General features: G+C 39.0%; 3 protein-coding genes across 7 annotated transcripts; 2 read left to right on the forward strand and 1 right to left on the reverse strand.

The window, feature by feature from the left end:
• The first annotated feature begins 2,744 nt into the window (after positions 1 to 2,744).
• zgc:92606 (uncharacterized protein LOC100000242 homolog) lies at positions 2,745 to 7,073 on the forward strand. Of its 2 annotated transcripts, XM_042423078.1 has the most exons (5): positions 2,745 to 2,948; positions 4,588 to 4,677; positions 4,808 to 4,886; positions 5,929 to 6,047; positions 6,603 to 7,073. In XM_042423078.1, the coding sequence occupies exons 2-5, from the start codon at positions 4,588 to 4,590 to the stop codon at positions 6,666 to 6,668; spliced, it is 354 nt and encodes a 117-aa protein (XP_042279012.1). In that variant the 5' UTR covers positions 2,745 to 2,948; the 3' UTR covers positions 6,669 to 7,073. The 2 variants fall into 2 exon arrangements, with proteins under 2 accessions (XP_042279012.1, XP_042279013.1); XM_042423079.1 differs by lacking the exons at positions 2,745 to 2,948; positions 4,588 to 4,677; positions 4,808 to 4,886 and adding an exon at positions 5,355 to 5,580.
• Positions 7,074 to 7,528: 455 nt separating this feature from the next.
• si:dkey-26c10.5 (uncharacterized protein LOC563797 homolog) lies at positions 7,529 to 12,310 on the forward strand. Of its 4 annotated transcripts, none has more exons than XM_042423045.1 (7): positions 7,529 to 7,679; positions 7,811 to 7,927; positions 10,061 to 10,168; positions 10,468 to 10,602; positions 11,086 to 11,237; positions 11,374 to 11,471; positions 11,808 to 12,310. In XM_042423045.1, exons 1-7 carry the CDS (start codon positions 7,592 to 7,594, stop codon positions 11,935 to 11,937), a joined length of 828 nt encoding a protein of 275 aa, XP_042278979.1. In that variant the 5' UTR covers positions 7,529 to 7,591; the 3' UTR covers positions 11,938 to 12,310. The 4 variants fall into 4 exon arrangements, with proteins under 4 accessions (XP_042278979.1, XP_042278980.1, XP_042278982.1 ...); XM_042423046.1 differs by having other exon boundaries at positions 7,814 to 7,927; XM_042423048.1 differs by lacking the exons at positions 7,529 to 7,679; positions 7,811 to 7,927 and adding an exon at positions 9,727 to 9,980 and having other exon boundaries at positions 10,064 to 10,168.
• On the reverse strand, positions 12,184 to 18,858 carry trpv6 (transient receptor potential cation channel, subfamily V, member 6). The gene is made up of 16 exons (XM_042422921.1): positions 18,696 to 18,858; positions 18,460 to 18,557; positions 18,246 to 18,368; positions 17,240 to 17,380; positions 16,929 to 17,027; positions 16,605 to 16,780; positions 16,336 to 16,482; positions 16,149 to 16,228; positions 15,918 to 16,053; positions 15,587 to 15,673; positions 15,412 to 15,488; positions 15,157 to 15,322; positions 14,886 to 14,952; positions 14,499 to 14,767; positions 14,286 to 14,392; positions 12,184 to 12,854 (listed from the first exon to the last, which is right to left on the reverse strand). Exons 1-16 carry the CDS (start codon positions 18,812 to 18,814, stop codon positions 12,587 to 12,589), a joined length of 2,160 nt encoding a protein of 719 aa, XP_042278855.1. The 5' UTR covers positions 18,815 to 18,858; the 3' UTR covers positions 12,184 to 12,586.
• Positions 18,859 to 19,696: the final 838 nt, after the last annotated feature.

Consider the following 19,696-nt stretch of genomic DNA (forward strand, 5'->3'; position numbering starts at 1 on the left):
TTACAGGTAATATTGTACTCACTGAATTTAGACCAGGACTAGGCTGTGACACAGCCTCATTAGGCCGGTTTCATATTTTTATTTGTTTGATTTTTGTTCATTTAAAAATAAACATTTTGTTATTCCTTTTCAAACTGGTTGTTGTCAACTGTTGTGGTCAACATGAGCACCCCTAATTATAATTGCTACACACTATATTTTAAATTTATATTGTCATGACTGCACCACTTCAAGAATGTAAAGTTTATGGATAAACTGATTGTGTTTTTGGCTATTCACCAGGATTCTCACAGGGCATGGAAAATCTGGAAAGGGGTGTATGTGTCATGTAGTAAAGTGTGTTTGTTGTGTAGGGTTAGGGTGAGTCTGCAAGATTGCAGCTAGACCCTTCTCTAGTCATCCATATAAAACCTGCCCCATATTAGATAATTGTTGTGATAAAAGTTGTGATTGCGGGATCATGTGGCCCATAGAGCAGTTGCGCCAGACACTTCCATTAACTTGAATAGAGTTAAAATTCAATTGTGCGACTGTTCTAGACTTTCCAAATGTTATTGGACCGAATGGATCAAATTCTGAAAGTGAAACGAGTCATTTCGCGGGGCTGGCACTATGTGGATACACAAAATGTATCCACTATTTTGCAGCCACTCCTTTTCCCATGATTGTGTGCAGGGAGAAATGCTTTTTGGGCCCCTGTTGGACCCGGAAGTTGTAATTCCACAGTTTGGCCACTGTGTCAAGTTGACTTCCAAAAAGCCCCCAGGAACAGCACTGGACTCTGAATTTGACATAGTGGCCAAACCGTGTAATTACAACTTCTGCGTCCAACACATGATGCACACTGGACCAAGAAGACTTTTTTCCGTCATAGAAACTGTAACTCAGCTGATGCATTTTTTTTTGGTGCTACTCCTGAAAAATGACTTGTTTCACTATCAGAATTTGATCCATTCAGTCCAATAACATTTGGAAAGTCTAGAACAGCTGCACGATTGAATATTAACTCCATTCAAGTTAGCGGAAGTATCTGGCGCAACTGCTCTATGGGCCACATGATCCCAGAATAGCCGGCTAATTTTATACTCAGAAGTGAAACCTTTTTGGCTTCATGTGCCACAGAGCAACTTTCACAGGAATGAACAGAGTCGTGCCTCTTACATTGTGTCCAGTTCTCTTTATGCACCCATGTTTTCAAAGCCTGGTGCTGTTCCCGGAGGCTTGGAAAAAACAAGAAAAACAACAGCTTCCACTGCTAAAATCATGTGATTTCCTGTCAATTTGGCGGAGGTCCAAGATATCTGCCTCTGTGTCCACCATTTTGTCTGCAGATAGATACTCCTCTGCTCCTCTGTAGGGGAAGCTTCACACACTATGGCAGGACAAACATTTGGTCCTGGTCAAGATGGAATACATGTTACTGGTCGTTTCAGTGTTGTGGTTGCTGGAAATCAGGATAGATGTGTATGGCAAGCTATTTTAACATTCAATCAAACCACATTCCATCTGTAATTACATTTTAGTTATCCATAATAGCATTTCTCCAAGTCAAAATTGTATTCTCACTAGTCAGAATGGTAATTACAGATATCCACAATAACATTCTTACTTGTAGAAATTGTATTTAAGATATCTACGACTTTGATTGTACTAGCCAAAAATAAATTGAAGATGTCTAAAAATCTTTAAAAACGTGTCTGCTTTAACATTTAATCGCCAGACTGGATATCTATTGCAGATATCTGTAATTCAATTCTTCCTTGTCAAAATGAACATTTCAGATATCCACAATGACATTTTTCCTAGAACTAATGACGTCACTATTGCCAATCATGTGTATTGGGCTTTCAATTTCAGATATCCACAATTACATTTTTGATATCTAGAATGAACAAGATTCAAGTTTAGTTTATTGTCATTTTCTTATATATTTGCATACACAAAAAAACCAAAATGCTGTTTCTCCCAGCCCACAGTAGTGCAACAACAACAGAAAGGATGATGATATACTGTATATCTAAAAATTCCCTTTAAAAATGATTAAAAACATACAGGAATATCAAGAGAAACAAACTAAAAATCAACAAACAAACAAAATAACGAGCAGTTAAGAGCACAGTGCATTAAAGTGCATTTAGAAAGAAAAGTACATGTCTCAGTTCTGGATATCTGAAATAGAATTCTTACTAGCAAAAACTCCCATTTCAGATGTCTACAGTCCAATTGTTAGTAGCCATAATTCTATTTTCAGATATCCAAAATGAAAAAAACATTCCAGATATTCATAACGACATACAGTCGTTTCTTCATTCATAATTTTCAGCAACTGTTAATCCTAATGTTTTATGCAGGTTTGATGTTTTGATGTTAACATTACTGTAAATCTCCAGAAGCAGGATAATGACCTCTCACTCAGAGACTGTATATAAAAAGACAAGAGTTGTTTACAGAACATAGGGAACGGTGCAGATATTGAAAAAAAGGCATGCACGCTATGCACGTAGCCTGGCTGGGGCGTTACCCTACGCTCGTCTGGCCCAATTTCTACGACCTGTGATTGGTTATATGTGCCATCACTCAGAACTAAGTAACTGGAGTAACTGTAGATTGATAGCAAAAGTTATCCAATGAATGCTTGTAAACCTGCCTTTGCGTCCCTCTGATTGGTCATATCCCGCTATCAATCTACACACTCATCTCTGATTGGTCAGAAACATGGTGGGAGGGCTGTGCAGTATTTGTTGTTGTTTTCGTTGAGCAGAAAAAAGTAGACCAGTCGACATCTTTACAAATCGATCGTATTCCAGTACGCTATGTCTGTATTTTGAGCTAGAAATTTCCAAGTAAGGGCGTCCTTTTCAGAAACCAGACGACGGGGGACCAGTGGAGCATTTCTGCACTTGTCCTATTTTGAGTGAAACTTGTTTTTTGTGTCTTTTTTTCTAAAGGTACGTTAACAGGGACGTCTTGAGGATCCGTTAGCTGCAGTGGTTAGCGTTGCCGTTGTTAGCCAGCACCGTAAACAGCTGATTCTGGACAGTGTCAGCAAAACCTCTCTTTTCATGTTATAGTAGACACATAAAAAGACTGTTTATCCCACCGATTCGTCTAGTTAATGTTCTTTTCTGGATACCAGTCTCGAAAGAAGGCGAGCTAGCTATTAACCCCAGTTACGTTACTGTTGTTGTGGAAAGTGACGTGGCCTTGACGATGACCTGTCAAACCATCGTGAACACAGATACTGGGATTAGTGTTTTCGTTGTCAGCTCCAGTCTGTACCCACTGTACTGTACTGTACTGCCGTTTATTGCACCCACAGCTATAAACAGTTGCACACATTAGTCTGAAAAATCATTTTCAACGGGATATTTTGGGGCTCCTGATTTGAAAATATGATTTAGAAAGTCTCCCATTTCTTACACTATGGTTCCAAGGGGTGGGAGATAGTATATGCAGTTTTGTATTGCGATATTGATATATATAGAGTAACATTTTCAGGGAATTTAATCGATAAACTAGTTATTAATAATATAACCACATGGAAATACAATCTGATTGATAATTGCATATTTAAACCCACACTGATATCGATATTGTTGAGATGAAAAAAATCCACCAATGGCATACTGGCGGTTAGTTGCTTTTTTTGTTACAGAAACACATAACATAAATATATTTTATAATTATAAGCTTTGTGACCATCATATTTATCAAGTAGGACATAAAAATTACTACAACAAACTACCTCAAATATATTTTTGGCATTTCTGCACTGATATACATACACTGATAGCGATATATTTAGAACTGCAACTAACTATTATTTTCATTATGGATTAATGTGCCGGTTATTTTTTCCATCAGTTAGTCCTTACACTATCAGAAAATTGTGAATAATTGTCCACAACCCAAAGAAGTTTAGTTGACTATCATAGAGGACAAAAGAAACCAGAAAATACCCACATTGAAGAGCCTGGAGCCAGAGAATTATAGCTTTTTTTTCTTAAAAAGTGACTCAAAGTGACAAATTCATTATCAAAATAGTTAGCAATTAATTATTGGGCAATCAATTAATCAACTAATTGCTGCAGCTTCGTCTGCATTTAGCTAATATTGGACTAATTCTAGTGGGAATGCTGTTTTTGGTCAGTACAATAGATTACATATCTAAAATAGTTAAAATCCTGTAAATCCAATAAGAATAATATAAAGCAGTCCTGCTCATTAAATTGCTAATTACAACCAGACATATAAAGGGATAGCTACCTTTTTATAGACAGTAATGCAACATCCCTGATGGCTGACATTGTTATCATCTTACAATACATATTGTCACATCACCCACCCCTAATATCATAGCCTTCATAAAACATTTGATAAAAAGTGCAGAGACTCTATGTAAGCCTGCATCTTGTATTGTAACAATCAGCATTGTGCTCTCCAGGCTATCAATATCACTTGTTGACTGAATCCACTGGTTGGTGAAGTCAGCCAGTGCTCTTTCTCCTTTGTCTAACTGGTAAATAATGCTGTTGTCAAGGACTTCATGTTTTCTTGTGTTGTTTGTTTCCATTGTGTTGTTTTCAGATGGGCAGTCAGTACCAGCGCTCAGTACCTCTAGAGGTGAGGAGAGCGGAGGGAGAGAGAGTTCGGGCAAAACATCCTGACAAGATACCGGTCAGTATGACAACTAGTTTGTTTTTAATAACATTGTTTATTTACTGTTACTGACTTGACTTGACTGGATTTGATAGACACACATTTGATAGTCACTGATAATAAACTAACCGATTTATGTTTAACCCAGATCATCGTGGAGAGGGCCCTGAGGTCACGAGCTCCTGAATTGGACAAGAAGAAATACTTAGTGCCCTCAGATTTAACAGGTGAAATATCCCCCCCACACACAAATAAACCCACACTAAAAACAAATCAGCCCAATCGCACAGATTGTTCTGAAAACATTAAGACGGTATAGTGAAGGTGACCCTGTTTAAGATTTCAGCAGATCAATCAGCATCACCCGCAGTTTTGTTCCACAAGATAGTTGTGCACTCAATCTTTAGATGCTCTCATAAAATCAAAAACACTGGTATTCTTGAAGAAAAAGGGGCTGGTATCTTCAAACATGTGCAAAACAGCAAACTTCATGCACTCTTGTGTTGAGGAGCATGTGAAATTAGTTACATGGCTTGGACATGAGAATTGAAAAAAACATTTCAACCTTGGCAGGTCTTCATCAGAGTTTCAAATGAAAAAACAACACCTGAGCCTGATCCTTTGATGCGTTCATTCAAGAGTGTGTTCTTAATTGGGTAATTAGGACAACAGGTGTGAGATAATCACCGTCATTTGGAGATTAGTTCACTTAACCCTCACTGAGTGTGTTTACGTGCACACGAGTTCCCAGTTTTGATCATATTCTAGTTATGGTGTTTACATGGAACATGAGAAACCTGGTTATTTATATCCCTGTTTACATGACAGTGTCCAGCTTTCTGATCAGCTGTGTCCAGTTGTGTATTCATTCCTCTCGACCTCTCAGCCTCTCGTTTCTCTACCAACAGAGATTTGTTGTCAGTTAGAAAAGTTACCTGTGACTTGAACAAGATTAATCCAGGTTTTGGATGGCCAACTAGCACCATGCAAAGCTGGAAGGACAACTTGCTGTCAGTGATGCGGGTGGCAAACTGAGGGTGGCGATAATCTATCAGACAGTTTGCTGCAAAGTTAAAACCTGCAGGATTCACACGGCTTGATTTATTGTGTGTTTTAGTGTCACTGCATCTGTCTCTGGACTGACCAGGTCATCTGTGTCTGACTCATGTTTTCTTCCTCTTCATATGAAAAGAAATGAAACTACTGTTGCGTGATCTTCACTGACCATCACATTATTTTCTCTCCTTCCTTTTTTTTTTTTTTTTTTAGTGGGCCAGTTGTGCTTTCTGATCCGTCAGCGTGTGTCTTTGAGACCGGAGGAAGCGCTCTTCTTCTTTGTCAACAACTCCCTTCCTCCATCCAGCTCCCCTCTCTCTGCTGTATATGAGGTAACAGCAACCTTCCACACACACACCTGTTTCCATGAGGATCCTCCCCAACACACACACATATTAATACAAGAACATTTCCCAACATTTGCAGATCACTATCCTTTTGTGAAGTTTTGAATAAGTTAGTCCGTTCGCAGCTCTGAGTTTCAGCTTACAAACCTTGTTTTCAAAATCCCCCCTCAATACAACATCCCAAAAATGTCTTCACAGCTAGACTTCACTTTTTTTGATCTCAAAAATAGCATGCTGGTAATCATGTGTTAATTTAAGTTTAAAAAAACTGACCAAACAGACATTTTGAAAGTGATATGAATAAACAGGGTCATAGCGGGCTAAAAAAAAAAGTTAGTGTGTATTTTGAAGTTGAAAAAGGCAAGGAATTTTTAAACTGATCAAATGAAGGTATCAGATAATTTTCTCACGCTATCTATCATATCGAAACAGTAGCTCAGTTTCGCTTATTGAGCAGTTTTATGTGGTTAGTATGTGTATCACACGAGTTGCACTTTTCACACTGATTTATGTATTATTCTCTGCTTTGTTCTGTTCCAGGAGCACCACGAAGAGGACTTGTTTCTTTACATGACCTACAGTAATGAGAGCGTGTATGGTGCCTGAGGGAGGATGAAAGACTGGAGAAAGAGAGGAGAAAAGCAAGACTGTCTGAGAAGTGAAGAGTTAAAGGCTGTTTGTAACGCTTCTTGGCATTATTATTCTCTATATTAGTTGTATAAGTAACCACATGGTGGAAGAAAGGCTTAGCACAAGGCAGAAGGGTTTTGTTTTTATCAGTGTTTTGGGGTGAGCATGATGCATTTTAGTACACTTTTCATGATATGTTGATTCCTCAGTTGGTGAAAGAGGAAGAGGTGAAAAGAAAGAATGCATTGTAAAAGGAAGTTGTCTTAAATGATTTTGAGCGAGCTCTCCTCATCTTTCTCAGTCATCTGTATTTAATGCAAATATTTTTTTTGTAAATTAATATCATAAACTTTTGTGCCACTTAAAGATGAAAATGCAAAAAAAAAAAATGTGTCTGTTCTTTTTTTTTTTAAAAATACCAACATTGCAGTTTTAGATGTCAAAAGAAACGACAGAAGTGAAACAAATATTTGATTGCACTGATTTATACATTATCATATAATATTTGGCCCCTTTCAGACTGTAGAGTTTCACTATTGTAAATTTCAATCAAAAACTTGGTCATCAGACAGGACAATGCATCGGAGACCTTGTTTGCACTTGTGCACAGTATACATGTGGTTTAGGGGAAGGACAGACGGGAGGAGAATCTTCATGAGGAAGTATTCTGTCCTCAGCGATTGGATGCATCATACATTTACTGGACACTTCTAGTGTTGGGTTTCATGGTTTCAAAACAAACACACATCTTGATACTTTTTTTTTCATCTGGTGTATCAGTGGCAAATATTTCTGCATGAGAAAAGGTTACATAACTTCATTGTCACTTGACCACCAACCAGTCCTGAAAGACTTTTCTGGGCAAATCGAGAGTTAGAGGAACAGAAGAAAGAGGAGCCATGGAGATGGAGAACATTACCGCAGAGAAAGAAAGAAACGTAGAAGATGAAGAAGCAAGTAAAGTGATGCTTGAGGTCAAAACTGAAGGTACAAGAAAATTTAAAAAATAGACCTAAAAAAAAAAAAAAGTGAATTTATGATGCTTTAAATATTTTTTAGCAAATTCCAGATGGTTTACATTTCTGTTAAAATTTTTTTATATTTTTGTTTGACTTTAGCAGAACCAGAAAAAGAACCAGAAAAAGAACCAGAACATTACTCTAAACTACGAAGTACATCTGAGGACGTCTATTCAGAAGCTTATTATGCTGCTTCTCCATTTAAAACAAGACCAGGTACACTTTTATATAAAATGAGTTTGTTCTCTGTTTAATGTGCACCTGAAATGCTCAAAGACGGCACGTTCCAGCATGCCTGCCTCCCTTTGTGAAAAAAAATGTTTTTCATTGATCTTTTGAAACACAATATTGCATTTAAATTGAATATTTAAATTTTTACAGTTTCAATATATTTCCCATATATTCAATTTCAATTTGAAGTGAAATACGTAACATGAGTCGTCCCTGAACTGTTGTCATCATTATGATCTCCATGCAGCTGAGCATGACTAACTGCAGCATGTAAGGAATAGGTGACTCAAATTAAAAAGAAGCAGAAAGCAGAAGCAAAGTTGTGAAAGCATGAAACTGATTTCTTGTAAGTTCTCACCTTAATTATCGTCAGCATTAATATTTACATCAGCATTTTTTTTCCAGTAGCCTTTAAACAGCTTAAATAATATGTTCAGGTCTGTTTTAACTGTATGAACACAAAAACAGTGACCTCAAAGGAATTTTACTTATTTTGACCTAATGAAACAACATTTATGCCATCTCCAGATACACTGATTTCAGTTCTTTATTCTCTTTTTTAACTTTTTAGTAATTTTTTTATTCAAACAGACCAATGTTTGCATTTCTCTGATTAACTCATCACTCTGTTGGTTTATAGTATGGAGAATCACAAATTTGCCTCGATTCGAATTACACAAGACTGGAACCGGCAATGAGTCTGAAACTGACTGTTAATACACAAGTAAACACAAGATAGCAACTGGATATAATTTATTTATGTTTATGTCTGCTTTAAAAATGTTTCACTTGATTCATTTTTGTAAGCATGGGAGTAAAACTATATTTCTAATTCATACTCAGTTGATAAACACAAGTTATTCTTCATCTAGGAAGCAAATTCTTCAATTATACATGTGAACACATCTGTAATTTATAAGGTCAAAACAAAGACAAGACTGGAAATAACAATAGGCCTGTTTCACCAAAGACATCACATGTCACGGCACATGTATAAATAATAAGATTAATGACGACTGAATTTAGCTGCTTCGATTTCGGGGTCCTGGTATTGTGCATGCTGGCTCACTGTCACACTGTCATGGCTTTACTGGGACAGAACGGAGCCATTTTCCTACAGTGACAAGCTGCAAAAAAGGCCGTCATAACATAATCCAGTTGGTATGCTGTAGCAATAACATTACTTGCAAGTTGTTGCACTAGACACGGTATTATATTACAGTGTGGATACAGCTGTGTTCAAGTCAATAACACAATTCAACTGAAATATAGCAAAAGTCCTTAAACTGTTTGTGTGTTGGTGTTTTGAACAGCAAGCCTTAATTGTGATTAACACACAAAATAAAGTAAATTAAACAAAGGAAGCTGTAGCATCACAAGTTAGCATCAGTTCTTCAACTGGGTATAAAATACCCCAATATAACAATGTAAAATCACCCCTCTGCTTGTAAGAATTAGACTGTACTCAATAAGAAGCATGAGACATATTTTGTTTATATTTCGAAGTTTAATAGGTTTAATCACATATTTAATGTTTCAAACCTGTACCACTGCTACTTGTTGTGTCTTTGAAATGTTTTTGACAGAAGCTCTGATCTAAAATGACCTCAAGAAATGAATCATATCTATTGTTTTGGAGTAAAATGTCTCCATCTGCACAATATCTGTCTGTGTTTCACTCCCACACATGCACACACTCTTCTTTAAAGAGAGAGACAGAGGGAGATAAAAGTTTTTTGTAAATTAAAGGACAAGCCGAGCACTGTGCTCCGTGAATATTTTGGGAATCAATGAAGGTCATGTTGCTATGGCTACAAGACTAGGGGCGTCTTAAAACCGCTCTCTGGCAAGCAGTTGTGAGTCAGCAGGAAAAGGGGACTGAGCAAGACACGGTAAACAAGGCTCCTGACAAATCCCAGGACACTTTTCATCATGTACATCAAGTTTTGTCGCAATTATGGCGCGGATAAAAAAGATGAAGCCAATACAAACTTGTCACCTGAGTCCAAGTTATCGGTTGAACTGGAGGGGGAGAAAGGTAGGCCGGAACAGTTTTTACAGACTTGATGGTGGTCTGATACAATATCTCACTAACATGCAGCTGTTGTGTTTCCTCAGCAGGAAGTCAGAATCAGGGAAACGTACTTCTGTACCGTGCAGCATGCATATTCCTGGGCATAATCTGCCTGGTGCTGCTGCTGGTCATTGGTATCCTCTGTCTGAAACGTGAGTATCTGCAGCCACTGATCTGAGTCCAAACCACTAAAGGCTGGATTGTTATTTATAACACCAAACTGGATTATAAAAGGATTGTGAGACTTACTGGCAGTACAGAGACAAGATAATATAGAAGATATGTGCAGGGATCATATTGCAATAAGTGTTTTATTCTAGTAGTCATATAATTTTGCTGTTTTTCTACTCTTTCTCATAACAATAGATGAAACACGAATACAAAGCGTTGCCTGCAGCCTTATGGCGTTGATTTTTCCTCACAACTCCTCCCACTTTGCTCTAATTTCCAGTCCAAACAGGATCCACAGTCTGTGCCGAGACACAGGAAACTACAGCAATAAACAGGCCAACAATTCCCTCATTTGATCGGACGTGCAGCTTCGAGGAGTGCCAGGCTCACTTCCAAATGATTCAACCCAACTCAAGTGAGTGTGATGCCAGGTGGAAGACATAAAAATTCCTTCACAAGCCAAGGAAACATTAAAAAAAGGAAAAACTAAAGATACTCTCTCACCATGACCACCAAGTTTTTAGTGATAGTTCTGCTTTCGCTAATGACCAGATTGCTTTTTAAACAGACCTCAGAGGAAGTTGCTCCTTGTGATTGTTTTTTTAGAGAACTGAGAAAAATGTATTTAATTTATACTGGTATGCAGCTGAGTTTAATCTGTCTTATTATTTCCTCTTCTGTGATTCCACACACACATGTGCACAAAAATTCATTCATGTATACTAAAAATATGGACAAATATTCAAATGAAACCAAAACCATAAGGAAAACCAGAAATAACTGATTGCACAGAATAAACTTTTTTTTTTTTTCCAAAATCATATAAAAGTTTGAGGACATCTTTGTTTTCTTCATTGTATGAGCGTTTTCTGCACTGTGTCTCTCTCTCCTTTTCCAGAACTTGGCTGCCAGCAGTGTGCTAACGGTTGGCTGCGTCTGGGCCAATCATGTTTTTACCTGTCCAGATTCAGGCTTAGCTGGGACGAGAGTCAGAGGAACTGCACAGCTAGAGGAGGATCTCTGGCTGTCATCGACAGCCTGAGACTTCAGGTGGCTCTGATCTCATTTAAACTCTGATCCCACTCACTTCCTTCCATTACCTTGTAGTATATCCATGCAGTTTATAAAAATGACAATGATTTGCACCGTATACTTTTTAAAATGTCAATGCTGCTCTCCCTTCTAGAACTTTCTGACTAAAGAGGGGAAGATGAAATACTGGATTGGACTGAGACGCCAAGGAGCCACATGGACCTGGGTCAACAACGCTGCGCTGCGACAGAGGTGATTCACCAACTGATTTTCTGTCTATGAACTAATCAATTAATGGACTAATCGTCTCAGCTTTAGCTATAAGTTTTAGTTTTTCTGTCTATTATCTCAGGGCAGGAGTTCTGAGGTGTACTGTAGAGTCACTATGAGAGGTCACTGATGTTTTTGTTGCTTTGGTTGTTTTCTTTTTCATGTTTGTGAATTCATATGTGGGATCATATTGTTTTGTTTGGGATGCATACTCTAAGAGGGCAGGTCACATATAAATATAAATATTCAGTACTATTCAACACTCTATTGTAATATTGTGTGATTATATTGTCAATATGCTTTTTGTTTTATTTGCAGTTACTGGGGGGATAATATGCCAGAAGAGGCTTGCGGAATCCTGAGCAGCGAAGGCCCACCTGAGAAGAACTGGATGAGAGCTTCCTGCGAATTTTACACCTACTTCATCTGTCAGGTGCAGCTCCAATAGCTGTGACAGTCTCTTTTTTTTAACAGAATAATGAGATAACCAATATTCTGTCAACAAGCATCAACTCTACAATTACATTTCAAATCATGACTTTTTCCACTGCACACTTTAATCAGTAGTATCCTTCAAAGGAAGAAGAATGAAGCTTCTTAGATAAAAGATGTATTATACTCAACACTAGAAGAGTTTTGCAAGATTTTTGTAGGTTGTATTTTCTTACAGCTTTATGTAGCCAACATGTATGTATTCTACTATGTGACTGTTATGCTTATCACAAATCAGAGTACTTCACTCACTTACTGTACGATTCCATATACAACTGCATGACAAATGAAGGCCAGTGAGGTTGTTTTAATAAAGTTTTATTATCATATAAAAATGTTCATGCAACTACTTTATAAGTTGAAAGTCACTTTACTTTAGCTTAGCATACACTACTGCTACATATTTGTATATTGCTATAAAAATAAGGCACTCTTTTCTATAGCATAATACTGCAGGAATAATTGCACCAATGACTATATAGACAAACTGAGCCAATAGTCCTCTTCTTCATTGAAGCTCATCAACACTTAATGTTCATTTTATATGTTCAGGACTGAAGATGAAACAGAGGACACGCTTCATTCACTCTGTGCAGAATCTCATTCTAGACATACTTAATGTCCTGGTCCTCCTCAGGCCTTTCCTGCTCCATTTGCAAACTTAAAGCACTGTGGCGAATCATATGCCAGCCTGACAAAGGCTTTGTGTTGCTAAACCCACTCTTCTTGTGTCTGAGCTTTGGGGTTCCTGAGATCGACCCCTTCGTTGGGTCAGTCTTCTCCATTCCTTCTATTTCCTTTTCATCGTCTTTGGAGAAGGCCTTGATGTATCGCCGCATCTTTTGCATCATGGGGTCGTTTCTGTCCTCAACCCTGCAAAGTGGATTAAGTAAGTCGCTCAGAAAATCACATTTTTGAGTAGAGTGGGACTTTAATTCAAAGAAGATTTACACATCACTAAATTAAGACTGTTGTTATGAGAGTTGAGTTGTTACTAAATATTTACACCTACTAACTGCCAGTTGGTGTGTACGCTAACGCTGGCTGAATGAACCAACAGACAAAGCTAATTTTAGCTTGCTAATATCTGACCCGTTTAAATTGAAGAGTAAAAGAGGTGTAATATAGAATATGGTCAACATATCTGACCTCACATTTTACATTTCACTGAAAAAACACTCAACACTGAACAAACCTCAAATTGCAAAATTTTATGTCAATAACATTTTTCTAAATTACCAAAGAACTACAGTTAGCTTAGCATAATCGGATATTTCCCCCTTCCCTCATTGTGAAACACATATTCCTTCAGGTATGCAGATAGAAATAAATCAAAATCACTCCAACATTCACAAAAGATTGGCAGTTAAGTTTATTTTATCTTTTTGCCCTTAAAACTGTTATTTTGGAAGCTATGTTACAGCTTGTGATGCTACAGTGACTTCCTGTTTACATAGTAGGTTGCTTCTTATTGGACCATGCTAGTTTGAAACTAGCTAATAGTCACTAAGAACTTTAAACACAAACTTAAACTTAGTGATGGAGTCCTGATGTTTAATATGAGTTATTTGGTGATGAGGTGTAAGTTAATTTTCGGTGGACCCTCAGCTGTCCTCACTTCAGCCCTTGATCTCTTGGTTTTCATGCATAAATTTGTTGTCATAGGTATGTGCAGGTGATGTAGGAGTGATAATAATAGCACTGCATCAGTAAGAGAGCGAGAGTTGTGCTTCATACTCAGCACAACATGTCTTGTGGCTGCGGCACATTGAGGAATGAGGAGGTTGTGGTCAGTGAACACGTATCTTCCTGTATTATTATTTTCAGTGAAAATAGTAAATCTAAAAATACGTTTCTGTCCAGGGACTGACAGCTAAATATATACTGCTGATATCACAGCATTTCAGATTAGAGCTGCACAAGAAAAACTGTCCAAATTATCTGATTCCAGCTTCTTAAATTTGAGTATTTTCTGATTTCTTTCGCCTTCTTTGACAGTAAATTGAATATCTTGTGGTTGTGGACTGTTGGTTGGGACAAAACAGGACATTTGAGGACGTCATATTGAACTCTGGGAAACAGTGATCGACAATTTTCACCATTTGCTGGCATTTTAGGGACCAAACAACTAACCGATTAATCTAGCAAATAATCGACAGATTAATCGATAATAAAAATAACCGTTAGTTGCAGCCCTACTTCAGATACAGTATAATTATATTTCTGCTATATTTGTGTGTTTTGGGGGGGGATTTATCCTTTAAAGCTTCTGTTTGTGTTTGCGGCAATGCAATACTGTCTTACCGGAGATACCAGCGTTCTCTCAGGCCATAGTTGATCCCACACACCCCGAGCCGAGGCCATAAGCAGCGGGGAAGCCTCCTCTCCAGCATCAGAGTTGTGGCCACCACCTGTGGAACATTATCATAGCTGTAACCATGACACCGCATTGCATGCATTGTAATGAGGAGTGTATGTGTATTTGTATGGGTGTGCTTTTTTCAAAGTGTTTGTTACCTGAGTTCTCCAGAGCTCGTCCCTCTCCTGGGCCACCCTCCAGTGTGTGTCACTCATCATTGCGATCAGCAGATTTAGCAGAAGGATGTAGGAAACGACAGAGAAGGCGCAGTGCAGCACATGGACGATGGGGGGTGTGATGATGGTGTGGTCCACTGGCAGATCTATGAGGCCCACACTGAGCTCAAACTGGGAGAAGAGGGTGATGGGGAAGGAGCGATATGAAGGGATGGCATCAGGCTCCTGGGTCATATACACCATCCACAGGGCTGAGAGGGAAAAGACAAGTGTGTGAGGGAGTAGGAATCTCTAAATTGTGTTATGTTAACGATTAAGCTTCATGAGGGTTAAATATTTGTAGGCATATGTCACCCAGAATATACTCACAGGTGGAAAAACCAATGAGCACAATGAAACTCAGCCACATAAACTTTGTCAGGTCTCCAAATATAATCTAGGAGGAAATGAGACACAAGATACCTCAGTCTGGAAACCCAAACAGGTGAACCTCAAGAACCAAAACAACCTGCCTCAACAACATATGGGTACAGGTGTGTGTGTGTGACAAACTACTATATCTAGATTACTCATAAGCTCCTGTAGCTGGTACCACTGCAAATATGTCACACATTTAAGTCCAGGTTGAGCTCTCCCCTACCTTCTGTATCATGATGACATAAGGGCCGAGCATTTCAAAACCTCGGGCGAAGAACATGACGTTGCTCCAGCCGAGGACTAAACACAACGCCATCACCTCGGCCTCTCCCTGCACCCCACTGGCTCTGAACACACACAGAAGCACCACCAAGCAGGCGTAGCTGATACTGGTCAAGACACAAACAGCAGAAAGTTTAGAAGCTATTTCAGAGCAGTATCTTTTATTTTATTGCTCATAAGTTCATTCTGTGCTTACAGGATGACATGAAAGGGGCCTCCCAGTGCTGTCTGGCCAAAGTAACGCTTTGCTCCCACTCGCAGTATGTCAGGGATCTGTTAAAAAGAGGGATAAAGCAGGATGTGTGTGTAAAATACACCGTAATGTAACATACAGTATGCATGAAGATGAAGCACTGTTTCATGAAATTGACCTCCAGCAACAGGATGACTAAAGCTCCCAGGACACTGATGATCTCTCCTGCCAGCCGAAGGTTGTCACTGTATGTCACATAACTCTCCTGAGGCACGGGAAGAAGAGATACAGTTTGTATTAATATTAAAAGCATATTATTATTAATCTTTGTGCCATATGCAGGTGCACAATTTGACATTTACACACATATACATAGGAACAGATAAAGGTTTTTTGTGTTTTTATTGTACTTGTGTGCTTAGATTTTGATTGTATATAACTTTTTCATGAGGGCTATTTGAATCTGTGTGGTCACTGAAATATCAAATGTATGCAATGTATCCACTCACATCAAGTGTTTTCTGGACTCGGATGGTTTTGTCCATGTCTGAAGTTGTGTAGTTCTCTGGAGCGTCCTTTAGAGGGCGATATACACAGCTCAGTGTGAAGGTCACGATGTACAGGAGATACAGAAGCAGCAGCAGTCTGGCACAAGAAAAGGAGAAAAAAACTCTGTAAAAGAAGTCTAAACATGCGTATGGTGCAGATGTTTTACTTTAGACACTGACATCAAACTGTACCTGAAGTAATGTTTTCCATAAAGGTTCCACTTCAGACTAACCAGCTGCCTCACTGGGGTCACCTCCAGTACTCTCCTCGCCTAACGGAGAGAAATCTGATTTAAATTCCTCTCAGCATCTGATCAATCGTAATACCTCTGACACTAGAGTGTGTGATCTCCTCAGATTACTGTATATTGTATTGTACCTCTCTGAGGTGGCTGCCCACGATGAGCTCCAGCACAGACATGTTGTCTGCCCATGAATCGATCTCCGTCAGGTCATACAGGTTAGAGGTCAGGGGTCCCAGACTCCACTGGACTACACGTCTTTTGTTAACAAGGTGCTGAAATGCCTGAGAGAGACAGAAGGAGTCACAGCAGCGAAGATCGGATTAGTGAAATTAATCTGCTCCACTTTTCATGTTGGGTTTTCACTCTGTGTACACCTGTGAGCTCTCCCCCATGCCTCACTCACCACAATGTTTCCCTCTCTGGCAGCCAGTTTAAAAGGTGTAAGGCCACGGTAGTTGGGCACCATGTCAATTGGCACTGAGTGGTCCAGCTCTGCATCGCGTGCCATAATCAGGTCAATAGCCTGGCATGCAATTGTCTTGTGGGGCTGCAGAATCAAAATGTGAAGCACGGTGTTACCTAGATGGAAGACGAGTATTAAGAAAAAAAAAGAGCATAAACATGAGACAAGAAAGAGAAAACAGAAGGCCATTAATAATTCAAACATAAGTCTGATACAAAGATTATAATCATACTGAACTCTCAAGCAAGAGGCAACATTTCTTACCACGGTAATCCTGGACCCTGGTGCTGCCCCCTGCGTCGATCACCATGGTGATAATGTCCTCATTCCCAGTGCACGCAGCAAAAGACAGAATATGCTCACCTGTCAACCAAATGCACATTTTAACAAACACCATCTCTTTATCACATATCACAAAAACATACATTACATTCATTTGGCAGATGCTTACTTTTTTTTTTTTACAAACACGTTCACTAGGAGCACCTTGAGGTTCATTGTCTTGTGTACAAGATCACTACCAGCTGAGCTACAGCAGACTCTCACATATTTTGAGCTCACTCATGCTGACTTACCATAGTAGATGAGTCCTCCTATCCTCTTCCTGAAGTACAGGCCAGTGACTCTCGGTGTGGCCACATCACCCCCACGACTAATGAGGTGATGGACCAGATTGATGTTCTGATTCACCACAGCGATGTGGAGAGGAGTAACACCTGAGACAGAGACAGTAGAAACAGACAGTTTGCACCAGTTCACTGTAAAAGAACCATTTTTAATTTCACTAACTTATTGTGTGTAAGTGACGGTTATGTGCAAACTGATTAGTGTCAATTTTCATATAAATAGTCCTGTTCCTTATGTGCTGAAGAAATGCTGTAACCCATACTTGTGTTTTGTTATGGCTGCACAAACAACATGTGTGCATCAAGTTTCCCACTCTCTCTAATGGTACGTCTGGCCGATGTTAGCTGCTTTTGTGAATGATTCGAATTCAATGTGTTAAAACCTTCACCCATATGGGTTCAGAAAGGTTGACGGGAGTAAAAGTTGAGTGAAAGTTAAAAGGTTGGTCGTTGCATCTTTCACCAGTGCTATTTATTTGCTGTCAGTTACGCCAAAATCCTCAGTTTTCACTGATAAGTTGAACTTCTGTAATAGAGCTCAACTTCGGCACCTTCAGAATTGTAATAAATGCATTTTTAAAAAACTTTTTCTATGCAAACCTAAATTTCGCTTGTATATAATGCATCATTAGTCTTAAATGCAATTATTCACATGAAATATTTCTTCATTTTCAAATAGTTCTTGTTATTCTGAAAAAGAAAATGTGCAATACATCCATATTTGAAGTTAATAAGAGGTCTTATTAACAGAAGTAGTACGAAAACACAAATCAAAATGATTAAAATTTCCCTCAATCCATTTTTTGCTTCTCTTCAACCTTTTCTTCATCTCTAATATCTTATCTTAGTCTGTCCCCATGTTCTCATGTCTACCTGCAGACAGGAAATCTAATGACTATCATGACTGACAGTGTGAAGTGTGTTTGTGCTCGTGTTTGTGTTTATGTGTGTCAACCTTGGAAGAGCTCGGAGGTCATGGGCTCGTTGATGAGTTCGGGAGCTCCGTCCATCAGAGCCACAGCAGCATCCAGGTTGTCGTTCATCACAGCCACGTGAAGCGCCGTCTCTCCCAGAGCACCTGAATGAGAGGATTACAACTTCTTTACTCACAACAGACTCAACACTACACTGAAATAATTACGCAGCATAGTTTAAATTCACAGCCTTACCTCTCTCAAAGATATTAGTGGATGCACAGCTTAGCAGTTTCTTGATGCAACCCACACTGTTGCTTTTAGCCGCATAAAAGAGAGGTATGTCATTCATGCTGAGGGAAGAAAGGCAGAAGAAAAACAACTGATCAAACTGCATGTAACTAATAATTTACTTAGTTGTGGAAAGAAGTGGATAGTGATGTCCGACGCAATTCATTTCATTCATTTCATTCATTTCATTCATTTCTTACAGTTTTGTGTGGAGCAGAAACGTCTCATCCAACATCTCGTTCCATCCTTTCTTGTTTTGAAGGCGAAACCTCAACTGGCTCCACCAATGGTTGAACTCGCTTGGAGCAGATCTCGCCATAGATCGAGACGTTGACACCTGATGTGTGACTGGAAGAAACAAACTGAGGTGAGGTACAGAGAGAAAAGAGAAAAAAATTGTACAAAAAAGAAGAAAGTTTCTCAGTCTTACTGTTGAACAAGGAAAGTGCCGCTCCTCAACTAAGGGTGATACTCAGTCATAACACTGTCAAATATGGCAACAACTCCCATATAACGTCCCTGAAGAGAAGTGGAATCCCTGTGGCATCAGCATTATATATGACCCAGCCACGGGGGAGGAGACTTTTGAAAGGGATTGAGAATGAATGGGTGGAGAAGAGGGAGGATGAGTGAACAGCAGACAGGTGAGACAGAGAGAGTGAGCAGGTAATGAGCAAGTAGACTTTCACCACTGGTCAGGAATCCCACAGGGAAAGTGACACTTTATGGTTCAATCCACCGTTAGACCGGGAACTCCTTTATCATGCTGATCTGAAATTATTGGCTGTATCTTTGTCACCTTAAAAGTGAAGCGATAATGGTCCAGTCCCTAATCCCAGTATATCAGTCCCTTATCACAGGCTTGTCTGCATTCCACTAACTACCATAAAAAAAACCTGCATGGCCACTATGAAAATTCTGCAACATCATGACAGTCAACACATTGCGGTCATTGTTCCTACTGAACCGTTTAGGAAACCTGTTTGGAAATTGCAAGCATGTATGTTATAACACGGGTTTGTAATTTAAAGCAGATATAAAGACACGATTGTCCATGTTGCAGTGTTTTTGTTGTCCTATAACGTGTATATGTCACCAGGTGAAACTGGGATTATATCATGTTATTTGGTTAGTGGAGTAAATATGTGGATGATGTGTGATTTTCCAGCAAACACGCAGTAAAGTAGTTTCATTCACAATG

Source organism: Thunnus maccoyii, chromosome 10, assembly GCF_910596095.1.
Source record: "Thunnus maccoyii chromosome 10, fThuMac1.1, whole genome shotgun sequence".
NCBI lineage: Eukaryota > Metazoa > Chordata > Actinopteri > Scombriformes > Scombridae > Thunnus > Thunnus maccoyii.

Excerpts from the sequence above, each read along its gene's own strand:
- zgc:92606 (XM_042423078.1), top strand. The coding sequence starts at position 4,588 with ATGGGCAGTCAGTACCAGCGCTCAGTACCTCTAGAGGTGAGGAGAGCG. Across the intron at positions 4,678-4,807 it reads AACATCCTGACAAGATACCG|ATCATCGTGGAGAGGGCCCT; the intron begins GTCAGTATGACA and ends TGTTTAACCCAG. Across the intron at positions 4,887-5,928 it reads AGTGCCCTCAGATTTAACAG|TGGGCCAGTTGTGCTTTCTG; the intron begins GTGAAATATCCC and ends TTTTTTTTTTAG.
- si:dkey-26c10.5 (XM_042423045.1), top strand. The coding sequence starts at position 7,592 with ATGGAGATGGAGAACATTACCGCAGAGAAAGAAAGAAACGTAGAAGAT. Across the intron at positions 10,603-11,085 it reads AATGATTCAACCCAACTCAA|AACTTGGCTGCCAGCAGTGT; the intron begins GTGAGTGTGATG and ends CTCCTTTTCCAG. Across the intron at positions 11,238-11,373 it reads TCGACAGCCTGAGACTTCAG|AACTTTCTGACTAAAGAGGG; the intron begins GTGGCTCTGATC and ends TCTCCCTTCTAG.
- trpv6 (XM_042422921.1), bottom strand. The coding sequence starts at position 18,814 with ATGGCGAGATCTGCTCCAAGCGAGTTCAACCATTGGTGGAGCCAGTTG. Across the intron at positions 16,054-16,148 it reads TATGGAAAACATTACTTCAG|ACTGCTGCTGCTTCTGTATC; the intron begins GTACAGTTTGAT and ends TTCTTGTGCCAG. Across the intron at positions 15,489-15,586 it reads TAGTCATCCTGTTGCTGGAG|ATCCCTGACATACTGCGAGT; the intron begins GTCAATTTCATG and ends TCTTTTTAACAG.